General features: G+C 34.5%; 2 protein-coding genes across 3 annotated transcripts; both read right to left on the bottom strand.

The window, feature by feature from the left end:
* Window positions 1-2,602: 2,602 nt before the first annotated feature.
* On the bottom strand, window positions 2,603-6,387 carry LOC137712612 (putative auxin efflux carrier component 1c). The gene is made up of 6 exons (XM_068451718.2): window positions 4,722-6,387; window positions 4,360-4,606; window positions 4,167-4,252; window positions 3,520-3,677; window positions 3,042-3,118; window positions 2,603-2,940 (listed from the first exon to the last, which is right to left on the bottom strand). Exons 1-6 carry the CDS (start codon window positions 5,953-5,955, stop codon window positions 2,874-2,876), a joined length of 1,869 nt encoding a protein of 622 aa, XP_068307819.1. The 5' UTR covers window positions 5,956-6,387; the 3' UTR covers window positions 2,603-2,873.
* A 9,093-nt stretch (window positions 6,388-15,480) lies between these two features.
* On the bottom strand, window positions 15,481-17,512 carry LOC137712865 (protein C2-DOMAIN ABA-RELATED 4). 2 transcript variants are annotated; one of them, XM_068452042.2, is made up of 3 exons: window positions 17,027-17,512; window positions 16,520-16,615; window positions 15,481-16,142 (listed from the first exon to the last, which is right to left on the bottom strand). In XM_068452042.2, the coding sequence occupies exons 1-3, from the start codon at window positions 17,180-17,182 to the stop codon at window positions 16,059-16,061; spliced, it is 336 nt and encodes a 111-aa protein (XP_068308143.2). In that variant the 5' UTR covers window positions 17,183-17,512; the 3' UTR covers window positions 15,481-16,058. The 2 variants fall into 2 exon arrangements, with proteins under 2 accessions (XP_068308143.2, XP_088540183.1); XM_088684057.1 differs by having other exon boundaries at window positions 15,481-16,451; window positions 17,027-17,220.
* Between the last annotated feature and the right edge of the window lie 649 nt (window positions 17,513-18,161).

The raw sequence follows: 18,161 nt of genomic DNA, 5'->3' as shown, positions 1-18,161 counted from the left end.
TATGATTGATACCCCTGCATGATGATGTGACCACGAAATGGAAGGATTCCTAGTAGAAATCCAAGCAAGTCATTAAATCCAGGTGCATTTCCTATTCCAAGTATGGATATACATCAGAAGAGGGGAAGATACATATTTCAACAAAAGTAGATCTCCTGGACCAATTAGGCTCCATGCCTTATGTTGTGCGTGCCTATTTTTCTCAGCTTTTTAGTTCATACAATAAACCTAAGCTAGATGATAGCATGCACATGATGTTTATAGATTGGTACAATAATAATTACACGGAATACTAGAACTACTACAATCTTGTGTATAAAGTCATTCAACATGCCTAATAATGAAATACTGGAACGGATGAGGACCGGAAGTTTCAAATTAACGCCTTATCGACATGATTTCCTGTCGATTTACAAATAAAAGAATTATTGACATGATAAAAAAAGTATCTTATTTTTATTGCAAGAGCGTGCGAAATATGATTGTACGTCTGTATGTATGATTTTAGATGTTTTTGGGGAAAATATTGTTGGAAATTGGAACTAATCTTTAATAAAAATGCAAGTGAATTCTGAAGAAAAAAAAAAAAAAAAGCACTTGTAGTGTCTCCCTACAAGAAAGCACTTCAAGTGCTTTTATAACCCAAAAATATTTTCTCTAAAAGCTTTCAATCATTTTAAAAGCACTTCCAAACGATTTTGTTACCATTAATTTCTAAAGGCCATGATCCTCCTACGAGGCGACGACTATAATTTTGGAGCCTTTTTTTTTTTTAGCTATTATGTATAGATGTAGTAAAAAATATGTTAATTAATAGGTTAATAAAATTTATAATAATATTGTTTTTTTTTTACAGACACTAAGTGAATTATATGATCACTTTTTCATTAGTATATATATGCATGGATTCCTTGTAAAAGCAAGAGGTTTTTACTCAAAAACTCTAAAGAGAAGTATGATCAAATATTCGTGAAAAGAAAAGGTGTCAAGAAAAGGTAATATGTGTAAACTAAAAGACTAGGAGGAGAAGAAAGAAGTGAGAGAAGGAAACGTTGGATTGTGACTTATGTCTCCCAATATTCCAAAGAGGCACCCATCAAAATCAAACCCCCATCTTGGAGTGGAGGCCCCTTCTTGCACTATCTTCATGCATAATTGCATATACACAAATATATAAGCTCCTACATATTTAGTTGATTAGCTATAATCACAAAAAGAATAATTATATATATATGTATATGTATTATTTCTTACTTTATTAGTCCTCACCCAACAACAAAAATAATGCACCCTTATATATTAACCTCTCATCGTACCGTCTATTTTTTTGCATAAATAATCTTTAAATAATGATTATAACACATGTATGATGTTGGTAATAAACGACATAAAATTAACTGAAAAGAGACAGAATTAACAACTGCAATAAATCTAAACTAAAAACGGAAAGTGTCACTCACTAAGAATACATCAGTCACAACTAAGTGTATATATGTTTACTTACCATGAGAATCAATGAGGATATGACGGAATGAGTATGAGATAGACAACCATACCTTAGTAATCATATACCTTGATTTTTCAGGTATGAGAAGGTACGAGATACTGCAATTTCACTTATTGTTTTCATTATTTGGATGTTAGTGTAAACATGAATGAGAATTGTACACATTTTTTTGCATATCTTTAATTATTTGTAAACACATAAAAAAGAATGTTATTCATTTTTTGTGAATTCATTCCTTATGATAAAATGTCATAAATGCCTAGGGAGGAAGACCCTTGGATGGACACGAATATGGTAAAAAAGAAAAAGACGACCAGATTAAAAATAAAGAGTAGGGAACATCAATTTTATTTTCTAATTTTCTTGGGTGGGTGCTAGCTAGACTATCAGTCATCTCAAACTTTGTATTTCAATTTTATGCTTTGCTAGTATATTGGATAGAATATATATATATATATATATATATATATATATATATATATATAAAGAAAAAAATCTTATTATAAAAAAGAGAAAAAAAAGAGTGTAGGAAAATCTACACTGAATATCTAAATTATGAAAAACAAAAAGATTTAAATCGAAGTGCAGTGGGTTAAAGAAAAAGAATGTATCTACAAAGAAAAAAAAAACCTTACAATCAAATATAAAAGGGAAATTAGTCATTACTTGTATTATTCAATACTATACGCACCATTGAAGAATTTTCTGCTGGAAAATTGAAATATGATTTCTTCAAATTCCAAACCTTTTCATATGGGGACATAACGTGATTGATGATGATTGAATTATTACTTAAAGTGTTAATTAACATGCTTATTTCTATTGGTGACATATCATTTAGTTTAAAATTTTAACCTATCTAGCGTTATCCTTTCACACGTGAACAGGACAGAGAAAATCTTTGCAATCTGGTAAAGATATAAAACTGAGAGAATTCAACAGGAATAATACTGAATTTAGGACATCGGTGATGGGTGTTACAAAAGAGGTTATCATCGCATCAACTTTCCCTTTACTTTTTTTCTTCCCTTTTTCTAGCTTAATTATAATCTTCAAAAATATAATGGAAAGAAAATTATAACTAACAATTTAAACTACAGAAAACGTTCTTTTTATAATTTAAATTCACTACAAACTGATTTTACAAATTTTACTAAGAAAAAAAGACGATTAATCAAAATAAAACGATTTCATTCATTCATTTCTTCCATGCAATGTTGTTCTATCTTCTCTCAATCTTCTTTCTCATTATCTTTGAGTCCCATTTTCTGAAGCACTTATGAGCTTCTTGCTTTCTGCTTGCATGAAACGCAAAAGCCAAAAGCCATTAATGTTGTTTGTTGGTCTCCACTACTCAAAAGCTTCTTCATAACCCCAACAAAATGTAGTAAACAAGCGTGATGGGCAATGCAATCAACATTCCAAATATAACCCTGAAATTAATTATTTGAATCATTAGTTAATTAGTGTCTCATTAGCAAAGAAAATAGTAAATAAAACTACTACAAAATTGTTAAAAATAATATTTACTTACCCTGTGCTGAGAATATCAGGGTGTACATTGTATTCCTTGGCAAAGACAAAGGGGACAATTCCTTGGGGTAGGGCTGCCTGTTATATATTGTTTGGCAATACAAAAAAACAAGGGCAAAAACATGCATGTTAACCATGGCACAGATGTTTGTTGTGCAGTGTCCATAATTGTACAGGTACAAATAAGTCATTGTCTAATTATATCCATTTTTTTGAATAATATATACCGGGTTGGAATTTGATTATGTTTTTTTAGCTCAGAGTCTTTTGGCAGTGGAATTTCTCAACCCATGTTTCTGAAAAGCAGTGAGATGCCATGACGATTTTATTAAAAACATAAAAAAGTTTATCTTTAAGCTAACAAAATAGTTTAAAAAGTAAAGCTTATGGAGCATAGGTTAAGCTATGTGGGATTGCTTTCGTTGTGTCAGAAGAGGCAGAAGAGCAAAAATATGGAGAGAGAGAGAGAGATCGGTGACCTGTACAATGGCAACATGTAAGAGAGTGCCTCTTAAGCCAACAGCAATGGAAGCAGCTGCCATGACAGCTGGGCCCGTAAGGAATCTCACAGCCATGGTAAAAGCTGCAATGGAGTTTCCACATGCTATGATCCTTGGCTGCAAAGCCATAAACAAACCTGCAAAACATAAATCACATCAAAACGCAGATTAACAAAACAGCAGCAGCAGCATCAGAGACACCATGATCACCACCTCCACCACCGCACTGTCACTCACAGTTGGTCATGCTTCAAAGGCAGAAAAGAGTGATAGACCTTTCATCATCACCACCACCACCACCAACCCATTACATCAAATCAAAAACCGGAGACAAACCCAGCAAAAAAGAGCAGTCAAAAAGGAAAAAGATTTCTTAAAGAAAACCAAACATTATCATAACCCTACTGTTTGCTTGCTTACTTTGCTTTATTAAAACAATTAATAATTAAAGGTGCTTGTTAATAAATAAAGGTAAAAATAAGGACACTGAAATATCGCCACCTTCTTAAAAATCACAGTGTAAAATCATAAACACGTATGCACGTGTTAAGCTGTGATTCACATGAATGCAACAAGGGAGCCAAAACATTGTAAAAGGAAAAAACGAAGGGAATTCTACTACTGACCAAGGCTAAACATGGCCATGCCAAGTCCTGCATCAGATAGTATGGCAATGGACTTTGCAACAATTGCTGGCATTTGAACGTGCCACCTGCATAATAAAAATCACCAAAAATATAATTAAGAAAGAAATAATTGAATCCCACTTCAACCAAATAGTGGATTGGACTAGATTGGATTGGACTGGATTGGATTTACCTGAATGAGACTAGAGACCAAGTGAGGCCAATCAAGCTGGAGTAAGTGTTTGGGTTTCTGATGAGTTTTCTCCAAACCATGATGAGAATAAGCCTTGTCATCACACTTGTTGGAGGCATCACTTTGGCTTTTCCAATCCCATCCCCTCCTTTCTCAGCATCATTGTTCATGTTCATCTGATCTCTGTTTCCAAAGCTGAAATCCTCTCTCTCCAAGTACTCCTCCTGATTCTCTCTCCTCCCCTCCACTAAATAAATATCCAAAATATACCCACCATTAATCGATCGAATTAAGCAAAACCCATGTCACCAAATCAATAAAAAAAATAACAGGAAAATTTTTTACAAATTTGAAGTCTGTACCTTTTCCAGGAGACACGGCCAATTTAACTTCTTTGTGATCATGGGCAGCTCCGCCGTATTCATTGCTTCCGAACACATCTGAAACAGGAGAAGCACTTGAGCTCCAAACAAACATATGCAGATCCTTCCCGCCATTGTTGTCCTCTGTTTTCTGAGCTTGCCCATTAGCCCTCTTTGCATTCATGGCATTGGTATTAGCATTAGCATTAGTGATGACGGTTTTAGACGCCGTCGGAGAAAACATTCCTGGGTTCGGAGCCGGGTAATGCGCCGCCGCATTACCTTGCCCGCCGTGGTAAAATCTCGGCTTGTTTCCAGTAGCAGAGCTGACAGCGCCGCCGCCACAGTCCTCCTCGAAATTTGACGGCCGTGGAGTAGGCCCTCTGGACGCCGACATCCCGTAAACGTCGTTAGCTCCGAAATTGGAGTTCCTTCCGGCGGCCATCATAGAGTAAAAATCCGTGTGGTTAAAGCTCGATCCTCTCGGCGTCGGATTTCTCGACGACTGCAGAGAGTAAATCTCCGCATTGGTAAGATTCGACGGCCGCGGGGTGGTGGACGACAGCCCCTGAGACCGCCGCGAGAAAATATCCGACCGCGAAGCGTTTGATTTTCTAACAGTAACGTGGAGCTTGCCGTCCTCCTTGATCTCCGCTTCGGTTTCGAGGGGCTGTCTTCCGTCGAGCGACATGATGTCGGAGTCGACGTGGATGGAGACAATGGATCCCGCCGTGTCGGGAAACTGCTCGGAGATGAGGAGTCTTGCTCCTCGGTATTCGAACATGAAAAGCATCAAAGTGTACCAGATAATGCACTGGAGGACGACGATCTGCACCATCAAACTCCCGGAAAAATCGCCGTACATTCCTTTGAGCAATGGGATTCCCATGACCAGAGTGTTGGGCAGAGTGGAGACGGAGAAGAGAGTGATCGTCCATTCCAGGCAGCCCCTTTTGCTGACTTTGGTCCAGACGCCGAGGACGGCGAGGACAATGAGCTTCTGGAGGGTGTCGGCGGCGATGAAGCGGGTGTTCATGTTGTAAGGGTCGTTGCTGGAGATGAAGTGGAAGGAGAGGAGGGGGACGGCGAAGAGAGCAACGAAGCGGTTGATGCCGGAACACTGGTCGGGGGTGAAGATCTTCCACCACTTTACGGAGCCGTAGGCCAAGATCATAGCCACGTAGAGCGGCACCACCGCCGTCATGACGTGGTAGAAGTCGGATAATGTGATCATCTTGGTAACCGGTGAAAACCCGAATCAGGAAAGTTATTTCTTGTTGCTCTGTTTCTGGGGAGGTGAGGATTTGTGGAGGAAAGTGGTGGGGGAAGGAGGAGGTAGGCGGTGGATGTGGTGGTGGGGCTGATGATGAAAAGGGGAGGAGGAGAGCATGTGTGTTTTAGGTTTATGGGGGAGTGTGTGTGGGTGGGTAATAAGCAGAAAGAATAGAGCTTTGAGAGTTGCGAGAGCAAGCATGCACTTACAGTCCCCAACACACTCGGCTTTTCATGTCTCAGAAAGTATTTTGCTTTTTTATAATTTCAGTTTGTTTTTTTCCTTCTTTTTTTGGAAAAATAGTTGTGTAATTTGGGTTTAGGGTTAGGGTTTTTGGGTTAAGGAGGGAGGGTATTTTCTTATTATTTTTTTGGTCGAAGGAGGGATGGTATTTGATTACATGTATGTAGAGTTTTTTTTTGTAAGTTGGTGTGTGGCTCTATCTTGTATGGGTCTACTGGTTGCATAAAGTGGAGAAAAAGCATTTTGGCTAGAGGTGGCTGTGTCTCTTAACTAGTTGTTTCTTTGTTTGGGTACCTTTTTAAGCTTTCAAAAGACCCTCTCCATCTTTCCTTTCCCTCTCTTATCAATGAACGATCAAGAACATCTCCAGCAAACTAAGTCATTTTCGAGTAAAAAGGCGATCGATTTATTCATCTCACAGCATTTCTAGCATATATGTTTGCTAAACTTTTTTGGTAAGAAACCAGTCAATTCTATAGCTTATGTTAACAGCGTCTCTAGTAACTAGCTAAGTTCTTTTTGAGCCAGGAATCAATCAATCTTTAACTTAGTTTAAGAGTATTTTCAACACCCTAGCTAAACTCCCTTTTGAGCCAGGACTCAAATCGATCTTTGACGATTGGGTCAAGAGTATCTCCAACAAACTAACTAGCTAATTAAACTCCCTTTTGAGCCAGGTATCAAACTAACAATCAATCATTGGTTCAAGTCATATGATTTCCAACAAACTAGCTAAACTCCCTTTTAAGCCAGATATCAAAATATAAATCGATCTTGGGCTCAGGTCAAGAGTATCCCAGCAAGCTAATTAAACCCCTTTTTAAGTAAAAAATAATCACTCTCAAACTGCACTCGAAGCATCTCCATAAAATTAACTAAGTAAACTTACTTCATAGTCATTTTTAACTGATTTTCCAAAACACTCCTTCCATAAACTAGCTATCAATGGACTCAAGATGATTCAAATTAGTTAAATAAAATTTAATGTTGAAAGTTAGTCCAATAAAACTTATTCAAATAGCGATAATATTACCATGTGATTTAAATATCTGAAATAGGGTGTGAGATCAAAATGGAATACGTACCTCCATAGTTCGTTTCATTACTTTATTTGTTTATCTATTTTCTGTCGTTAAAAATATTTAAAAATTGCAGTAAGTAATAGTGCATTCGAGTATAACGTTTGCATGTCATAATATACTGCAGTCCAAAACTGATGAAATTATCTTCATGGGAAGAAGTGAGGATAATAGCCTTCGTGGATCCTAAATTGTCCATTCCGAAGATGGAAAGATTTTTTAGTGTACCAGAAATACAATTCGGCACACTGATATTATAATGCAATTGATTAGAAATAAAAAATAAATAAATAAATTTAACCACTTGTATTATAACACTTAGTGTATTAGACTGTGTGTCAAAACTTAAACTTTAAAAATTTCTCCCTAAGCCATACGTACTTGGCACTTCCAAACGCTTGCATGTCAATATGTTAGGTGGGATTAGATGCCAATCACAACTTAGAGGAAGATAACAATCCTAGCTATGCCAAACGCCGTGCTGTTTCGATTTGGAGTTGTATATTTGTGTCCATGGAACAACATTATATATACACTCCATGCACTCTTGAGACTACGAAGATATTTCTTCCCAATAATTCTATTTTGGACGTATGATATTGTCACACTTAATAGTGGTTGGCTATAATTTGTATGTGATATTTACCTATATTTAGAGAGTGTGGTAGTATACGTGTCAGTTTTTTTTGTTTAAATACTATTATTCTGCTTTTGGTAAACTACTAGGAAGATCAAACAATACTTCCCTCTTTCCAGTAAGGAGGAAAGGTTTCCTTCCTCCTAACGCGACATCATTTCATTGTATTAATGTCGTAATCAGAACAGTTTATTCTATCTATCATCATCTAAAGATTATCTCTGAAAAAAAATTCACTCATTTGAAGACCGTTTACTCATTCATATGAATTAAAGAAATTGACAGTTCAACACAAGAATGCTACTTATTACCATAGTCGTCAATTAATTTGTTTGACAAATATGAATGGTTTAATGGTCTTCAATTCAAATTAATTTGTAAGAAATGATTTTTAAATTATGGTAAAAGAAATCAACCGTTTCAATTATAATGTTTATTTTTCTTGAAAGAAATGGTACGAGGACACATTACTAGAAAGGAGAGGACACATTATTTTTCATTATTCAAATCCATTATTTTTAACACAAAGGATATAAAGAATGAGAGACTTTAGTATAGGAATAATTGTTGTTTCATAGTTATAAACCTTTTATGCATGTGTACATTTCTATACGAGTACTGCTAGGGAGATCTAAATTTATAGACAAAGTTTTGGAAACTAAAAAAACATAAAAGTTGATGATTGACATGTAATCTACAAATTTAGTCTCTAAAGTTGATCACCTTAGATCCTTTCCAAAGGAGATGTCAAATTTTGAACATAAAATTTAAATTTTGACAGGTTATGTGGCACTTTGACATGTTTTAAAGTTTTGTTCTCCAACCGATATGTCAAATTAAATTATTATTTTATTATTTTATAAAATAAATTATTAAACTAATTAAAATTTAATAAAGGACATTTAAAGTTTAATCAGTACTCTGTTCACCTTCCTTGAATGAAAAGAAGAAAAAAGTAGGATAATTGCATCGGTCAACTCAACATTAATTGTAATAAATGATTAAACTAATTAAAATTTAATAAAATACATTTAATAATTAATAATAAAAAAACATTTGAAGCTGCTATCAAATTTGATAGTAACCTCTTTTACTGCCAATCCATGTCATCGCCACATAAGATTTAACATTTCGCAATGGCAGAGCTAGGAAATTTTCACCGGGTGGGCTAGCTTAAAGATTTAAATCTTTATAAACAAAAAAACTTAATACTGTATTTTTCAGAATATGCTCTACCTTAAGAAAATTTCATAAGGTGAGTTGAGAATTTTCGTTATTAAATAAATATGTGTTAAAATTCAAACAAGTCCAAACTTGTGCATGTAAAAAAAACAATGAGAAAAAAAATGTAACAAAAAGATATGGTTTGTAAACTGTATTACATAATTTTATATGGTTAAACTAAGAGAATTAAGATTAGTGACTAAACATATAATGGGCTACATTCGAAAATCAATAAAAATTACATGTAAAATATTAATTTTTTTATGGAAAGCTACCTAGGCTATAGCCTAGGGTAGCCCTTAACATGGCTACGCCATTGACACTTCGGTTGAAGAATATTAATGTAATTTTTTTTATTATTATAATTAATATGTACATTTTAACATCTCATTTAAAGATGTTCTTAACATTACCATTTCCATATATACTGGATCAATTCGCGAGAAGATTAGTTGGAGAAATATTGTTGAGGTTATCAAAAGACGTGCCTTGAGGCTTTTGGAATGTACTGGCATTGAGTTTTACCATTCTGCTTTTTACGCCAAGATAAAGGTAGAAAAGTACTGTCTTTTTTTTATGATGCTAACCAAACGCTGCCTTATTCTTTTCTTAGAAAAAGAAGAGAGAAAAATGTTGAGGAAACGTTTTCAGAAGTGAGACTTTCATGAACTCTAAGTTATCTCATATTTTTTACATATTGTTTTATAATGTTTTCATGAAAAATAACATTAAATAATAAGATGATAAAGACTATTTGATAAGGGTAATACTAGGGAAACCAAATTTTTAAACCATATTTTTTAAACTAAATGATATGGTTATTGATGATTAAATTATTAATTAAGTATCGATTTACGTGTTTATTTCTTATTGATAGCATATCATTTGGTTTAAAATTTGATTTTCCTAACATTATCCATATGATAAATACCTCGTCGAGTGAGTCTTTCCAATATTTCTCTAGAAGAAAAGATCCATGCCGGACAGGGAGTATAGTAAAGTTTTGACGATGCAGAGGACATATTAATCCATGGGATAATATTATTTAAAATAATTCATTCTGTGAATACCTTTAAAGAAAACAGATTCATTGACGTGAAATACTGACATTCTAACATATGATTGGCTTTGAAATTTGAAATGAACAATTGGGAGATGAAATCAAATTAATTAAATAAAAAATTATAATTAACCTTTGAAGTGATGAAAACGCAGAAGCATGCTTTGAAGTTAATGATGAGGACCATGGGGGCTCGGGGTGCACAAAGGAATGAAAGCAAATGGGGGACAGAGATCGACGTGTTAATCTCACAACTCTCTTTGAAATCCAAAACTCCAAACACCAGGCCTTCACTGCACGCACTGCAATGGAGGTTTTTGTTTTCTAAGAGCATGAAGCTCTTGGGACTTTCCACTTGCTATTATATTATCATCAGTTTTAACTCTTTCTCCATGCGTCTACTTTCGTCTCATCTCTCACAAGAAGCAACAACCACCCATTTTTTCTTGAACTTGAATCACTTGGGATTTCTTAAACTAATTCATCGTTCTTCACTCCCAAAATTGCGTGCTCTATTCAATACATTAACAATTGGTGTCACCATCTCTCCACCAATTTATCTCTTGCGTTGAATGGATCAAGGATAAAGATTAGGCGTAAACATCGAAACTAGCTTTCGACAAGCCTACAATTCAAAAAAAAATTGTAGATGATAGTCAAGTTTAAAGTCCCTATTGGTGGTTTAGGGTTTGCTTTTGTAAAAAAATAAAGAGAAATACTAATTAAGGAGACTCTCTTAAAGTAAGAATCTGTATGGACTCTATCTCATCTCATAGTTTAACATTAATTTCCATGACAACATTATAAAACATTGTGTTAAAAATATGAGGTGGCAGAGAATTCATGGAGAGTCTCACTTTTGAGAGAATGTCCTTAACATTTTTCAAAAATAAAGGGGAGACGAAAGAGTTAGTTTTTCTCCTCCGACTTATTGTTTTTGTTGTTATATTGAACTTAGTGTGTTTTTCGTTTTATAGACAGTTTCCATGTAATGTTAAAGTTTTGTTCAATAAATTATTTCTGCGCTCATACAAAAAAATGAAGGAATTGACCAAAATTGTGTATTTCTGGACAATTAAGAAGAGATCGAGTAATGTTTTTGGCTTCCTATGCAAATCTCATCTTGGTTCCAAATCTTTTTGTGATCAAACCAAGAAATACACTCGGCGTAGAGGGACAAGAGAGTTTGCGAAAGATCATGCAGGTTTCTCTCCTTTTCAGTCATGCACCTTTTTTTCTTCTTTCATCAAAGAAATGATTAGTCATGCACGGTTAACTTAATCTTTTTTCACATGTTACATAGGAATTAGGTTAGTTGGTCATGATAATGTGCTTCTTTGTTATTATTTTAAACTTTGAATCTGCTTTCGCATGGATAAAACTAGAATATTCCTTCATCAAAACATTTTTTTGGTAGCGGCATTCACACATCCGGTTTATATCTCACACACCCCTCTTAATTTTCGATCGTCAAGTAATGGACAAAAATTAACAAGGGTGTGTGAAAGGTAAAAGGGGTGTGTGAATATCACTCTTTTTCTTTTCTTTTTTTTTTTAACAAGAGTAAATCAAAGAATAATTAAGGAGATTGGTTAAGCATTTGCCATCCAAATGGTGAATGAAATAACGAGGCAACAATCATCAAAACTTGAATAATGAATAAATGTTAATGCAGATAACATAGAGATTAGTAAGCAGAAGGAGTGGTCTAATTAGGATGCCGCATGTTATTAGTTGGAAACTTGGGAAAGATGGCAGACAGAAGCACAAGCTTAAAGCCTTAATTAAGTGCATAAACAAATGTGATTACGTGCAATGGTTAAATGGAGTCCTCGTGAAAGTTTAAGAAAACCATTTTTGTGAGTGAAAGGCAATACTTAAGAGATAAAGTCACATAATAAAGCTCCTTTCGTGCAAGGCTGCAAAGCCAAAGAAGAAAATATTTAAAGAAATGATGGTATGGATCCTTATCGATGGTGGACACTTCCATTTTACCAAAGAGAAAAAAGATGGTGGATACATTTCTAATTAAGCGGCTTTAATTTGTTGGAAATTGGGACATACATGTTATGTGGATTCACATTAAACTGGTGGACGGCAAAATTTGACTTTGGCTTAAGCTTTTAGGGTACTTAGAGGGAGAAAAGGAAGATTAAGTTAGGAAAATGCATACGTCGATCATCATTACATAATTTTTTTAAAATTTTAATGGATGAAAAAGCCTTAAACACAGGCATGTGTTTCAAAAAAGTCTCTGAAAAAATGGGCATTTGTCCTTCAATTAATTACAAAAGGAAAAGGGTATAGAAATTAGTTTTTTCAGTGATAGAATAATATATATGTTTGGTATATATATAAATAAGGCCTCATAATTAATTAGGGAAAGCAGGCATACATCTCTATCTTTTGGACTAGTGGATAAATCAAATCAACTAACGCAGTGTTTTGCGCTTTAATTGTTTGTCTATTAAGTGATCTTTTCTAGGCTAGGGTACATGGTTTACAACAATTGCTAGTGTCCAACCAATGTGTTCTAATTTGTAAAAGCTCGAAGGATTTTTACTGTTTGTCAGTGCTAGTCGATCTGGATGAAGTAGTTAATTTGGTCCTTCGAGCTTTTGGAGTGGATTGCTATTAATTAATCCTATCTCGTTGCTGCTCTTGCTATGGCGGTGGTCTCCTGCGGGGTTCCTCATGGCGCGTATTAGGGTTAGGGTTTGGCTTTGTGTTTATCTTGTTTGGTTCGACGGCCTTTCTGATAATGCTTTATATGGTATCAAGGTTAGTTATTAATAAAGCATTTCATTTCCTTTTTCCACCAAGGATATGAAAAGATACGTCTGCAACTATTTTGTTCATTGAATTTGCTGTGTGTAGCCATTGCTTGCTACGTACGTACCTGCATGCATGCGATGAGCTCCATTTCTCCACGCTTAAAACTTCAATGACAGTATAAAATATTTAGAAAATTAGATTTTAATCCTTAAATAAGATGAAGTTAAAAAAAATGTCTTATACAAGATTAAAAAATGATTTTAGTCCCTAGACTCTATTTAATGCCAGCATTTTAAATGTCTTTCTTTTTTATTTATAATTTTATGGTGTTCATAAATTAAATTTTATGAAAATATTATAAATTCGAATTATCATTATGGTAAGTATCTTATATAAGAAAATATTTTTGCAAAGATTTTTCGGTACACATGTTTTTGCATATTTTCTTATGCGCCACTAATTCATTACAATATATTTAGGTACGAACATTTCAATACACTAGGTTAGTATAATATATTTAGGTACAGACATTTCGGTATACACTAGTTTATTATAATATATTTAGGTACCGACATTACGGTACACAAGTTTAGTATCATATATTTAGGTATGGAATTTTTTGGTACACTTTTGTTTTTGCATATTTTCTTATGTGGCACTAATTCACTACAATATATTTAGGTACGAACATATCAGTACACTAATTTAGTAAAATATATTATGATACGAATATTTAGGTACACTAATTAGAGGAAGTAAAATAAATATAATGAATTAAAATGTGTATAATAATAAATAATTTTAATTTTAATGTAATGACATTAAATAAGATATCTATTGAATATTAAAACAAAATTATAATATAAATTTGAATTAAGTACATATTAAATGACTAAAATCAATATTCATTCTAACACCAGATTTTAATTAAATTTTAATCTTCTTCAAAAATTAAAATTCAAAAACCCCTAAAATATTTGTATAGGTGAGGACAATAAGCGTATCTAAATGAAGATGGAGACAGCTAGCTAGCGCTAGGTATTGGCTTATTCTGAATCCCTCTGATTGCTTCATCAAGTACGGAGGACGAATATATGACATACTTATTTTCCTGGGAGGCTGGGGCGTCGTCTGTTGAGGATCCAAGTGTGGATCTACTTTATTCAGATTCTGTTCACCCTGCAATTGCAAACACAGTTACTTACAGTAGTTTAGATACTTGCCCGATCCTCTTTGTAAGGATCCTGAAAATATGTGAATTGTGTTTGTTATCATACATCATCGTGTAATCATAAATCATTATAAATATTTTTACTTAAAAATAAACATAAACAGTGATAAAAACTGAACGCATAATATATGATAAACGGACACGATTCCCGAATCCCCAAGATCCTCATCAAAAGAATCCGAAGCGGATCCTGTTGGTACTTACGGAGTCTGCTATATATATACACTAACTTGTATATAGCTAGGCAAAGGGGATGTACTTCAGGCAGGGGCCTGAAGGGAAAGAGAAGTATTTGAAGCCAGCCCATCAAAGCATTGGGTTGGACTTCAAGATCAAGTTTGGGCTTACGGTAGACCTATTCTTTTTTGTTTGACATCTTTTATTGAAGAAAGCTGAAATTTTACTCAAAATCAATGAACGAACAACGAGAAGAGAGGGGTAGCCTAACTCTAGCTATATAAGTCCATGCAAAGATTTCATTTATCAAATATCAATTTTATGTTATAGACGTTTATGACTCCCCCTCTATGCCCTACGGTAATGATTCCTCTAGCATTATGATTTTATCTTCACCAAAATAATGATGGCATACATCTAATTACTTTGTGGATTAATTGGATTTCACTTGACTATATGGCTCTAGTGTGTGTTCAGGATAGAAGTTTTGTATAAACATGTCACCATGCTATTAAGTATTTTAATTTAGGTTCTTTTCTTTTTATAAGGGTTATGATTCAACTCACATAAATAACGTGTTTGATAATTATAACTGATCAATTATATAGCTTAGACCAAATCTCAAACATCCCAATATCAATTGTATAAAAATAAAAAAAAAGTTGAATATGACTGATCAATTATATAGCTTAGACCAAATCCCCGACACCCCAATATCAATTGTATATAAAAAAATTAATAATAAAAAAAAAAAAAAAAAAAAAAAGCTGAATATGACTGATCAATTATATAGCTTAGACCAAATCCCCGACACCCCAATATCAATCGTATAAAAAAAGAAAAAAAAAAGTTGAAATAGTAGATCGGTTGAAGTGTAATGATCTTACATATGTAATCGTTGTATGCCATATAAACGTACTCTTCTACTCTTTCTCGGGAGTTGATGACTATTCATACTATCAGCCTGAACATAAAGGTTTACAACAATTGCTACCTATTGCCATGACATTTTCTGGGCAGGAATGATCAAGAAGGAATTAACTGATAAAGCATTGGTACATATGTAAATGTACAAGGCACGCTTTTTATAATGCATTGCATATAATTTTTCCTGCAAATTAATGGGTACATAAATTATACAAAGCAAGATTCTAAGACATGAATAGCTTGCAATTTGCTATCATACCCAGCAAGATAGAGATGAAAGTTAAAAATTGTTCAACCCTAATTTAAGTACATACAATGTGAGTTTGTTATATACATATAACGGGATTTTTCGGAGTATTCTATACTCCGGAGCACCATGGAAATTTAGCCTATCAACAAACCATCCCAGCTTATGAAAAAACCGTTCTGTTTAGAATCTTACAACCACAACAACCAGCCCATATATTATGCAGGAACACGAATTAAGCATAGAAATTGAGGCACTCATAATCCCTTGGAACCAGGAAGGTCAATCCATTGCAACTGGATTTCGACCTCGCCGCATTCGACATTTCTCAATCTGAGGCACATGTCTTGCACCACCTTCCCATCCTTCCATTGGATGCAGCTCTCTTCAGCCAGGCAGTTTGCCCTATCTGGTTGTATTCTCGATACCGTAGTGCCGCTTGGGACGCCTTCCAAGTTCATCTTCTACGCCTCTAAATAAGGCGATATGCCGAATTCTGCATCTCCCATTTTGTCATCCTTGCTGAATGTGTCATGGTCAAACACAGTCTACACCCGCACACAAACAAACACCATCAACCAACTCACATATCTTTTGGTTTTGGAAAGCACTAAAATCCACTAAAAGTCGAAAAATAAAGTGAAAATTCATCTAGGCAGGAATGAATGGAAAATAGGAGAATCAAACATTAACCTATGAAGTAGAAGTGGTATCTGAAGCTAATCATGGATTGTCACGTAAGAAAGTTAAAATAAATGACAGTGCCTGATAGACTCAGGATACCGCCGCCGTGACATCTAACACGTGTATGGAAGTCTCTCTCCTAAAGATGATAGCCGTTGGCATCAATATTCTATCTGTCATAAATTTAAAATGCTTATCACAACAGTTGACGGAAAAAGCAAAAAGTGCTTCTAGAGCTTACCAGCTTGATAGGTATACTGGGGTCTGTAACAGAGAGAGTAAGATCTTCATTCCACTCTGGGTTAACATCCTTTTTAATTACACGAGTCTTCAGTTTCTGCATCAAAAAAAGGTTTAATCCTTACACATAAATAGATAAAGGAACATAATTCTAATTCAACAAAAGCAAAGCATTTGTGAAGCTGCAGCAAAAGCACAAATCAGACCAGATTGAGATTATTACAAAGCTATGAAATTCTCAATCAAAATTGATGAATTTCATCACACAAATGAAAAACCTGGATTACAAGCCAATTGCAACAATTACAAACGAAAAAAAGGACTTTTTAAGAAGGGTATTTTGATGATGCAAAACTGAAACACCCCGCGAAAGAAATTAACAAAATTGATAAGAATTTATCAGAGAAATTCATAAAAAATAAGATTAAAAAACAGAGCAAAACAGTAAACTCAAAGTTGAAGAAATGGAGGAGGAAGAGGAGGAGGAGGAAGGGGAAGGGGGAATTACCTGTTTACCCATCTTGATGACGGCGTAGGGATCGCTGCTACGGACGTCGCGGACGGCGAGATTAACACCGCGCTTGACGTGGATTCGGAGAAGACCAAGCAGATTCTCCATGAGTGAGTTGCTACCGCCTTTCGCCGGTTTCTTTGGTGAGTCCATCTACATGTGTTATGATCTCCCTCCTTTATACCAGCCACCAACAATCCTCGTTTTATTCGTTATCACCTACCAACCCCATAAAAAAGTAATTAAAACAATTACTTTAAAAATTAAAATTAAAATTAAAACAAAATTGACCAAGTGCAAATAACATGAACGGAAGCACATCGACATTGTAGTGCAACGTTTATTAAAAGGAAAACAAATAAAAATGACATGATTAATTTTTTAATGTAAAAATATGATTTTTCTTTAAAGTAAATAATACTTAAATTTTTTTATTAAAGTTCCCTTATTAAAACTATTTGTCAACACATATCTATGACATACAAACGTATGAAAGAACGGATGTCTGTATTATATCCGTTCATAATTAGGGCCACTACAAATGAAACAAAATACAAAGAAAGAAACTCTAATCGAAAATGAAATGACAATGTGTTAATAAATAACTGATGTGATCCGACAGCGAATAAGAACAAAAATAATGAAAAACGTAGGAAAAAATGGGAATAGGGCCCTACCAAGTTGGTACTATGAGATGGAATAATCGTTTTCTTGATTTTTGTTTTGTTTTCTTGCTTCTGAGAAATTGGGTTGAATATTCTTTTTCGTCTGTTTTTTTGTGAGGGAAGGAAGAAGATGGGTAAATGTAAATTGAAACGAGGTAAATTTTGGGACTCAAGGGGAGGAGATGGGAAGGTGACCGGGAGATCCGGTTGTCAGTTTGTGGATCAAAGGATGGGATTTAATTATGGGTAAATTGTGGAGGTTGACTGGCAAAGATGTGAAGGCCGCAAACGACGCTTGTTTGGTCGGTCGCCGTGGTCGTCGACCCTCGTGGTGTGGCGGCTTACTGGTCTCGGTCTCTCATCTTTAAAATTTTGCAGGTACTGAAAATACCGTTACGTAATATAATTGTTTCACATGCTAAAATATAGTTGGATGAAAGATTGATACGTCTCAATTATATATAATT

This window comes from Pyrus communis, chromosome 14 (genome assembly GCF_041283825.1).
Source record: "Pyrus communis isolate YQ-2024b chromosome 14, ASM4128382v1, whole genome shotgun sequence".
NCBI lineage: Eukaryota > Viridiplantae > Streptophyta > Magnoliopsida > Rosales > Rosaceae > Pyrus > Pyrus communis.
Note: the sequence above shows the minus strand (reverse complement) of the source record. Positions and strands in the feature narration are given on the sequence as shown.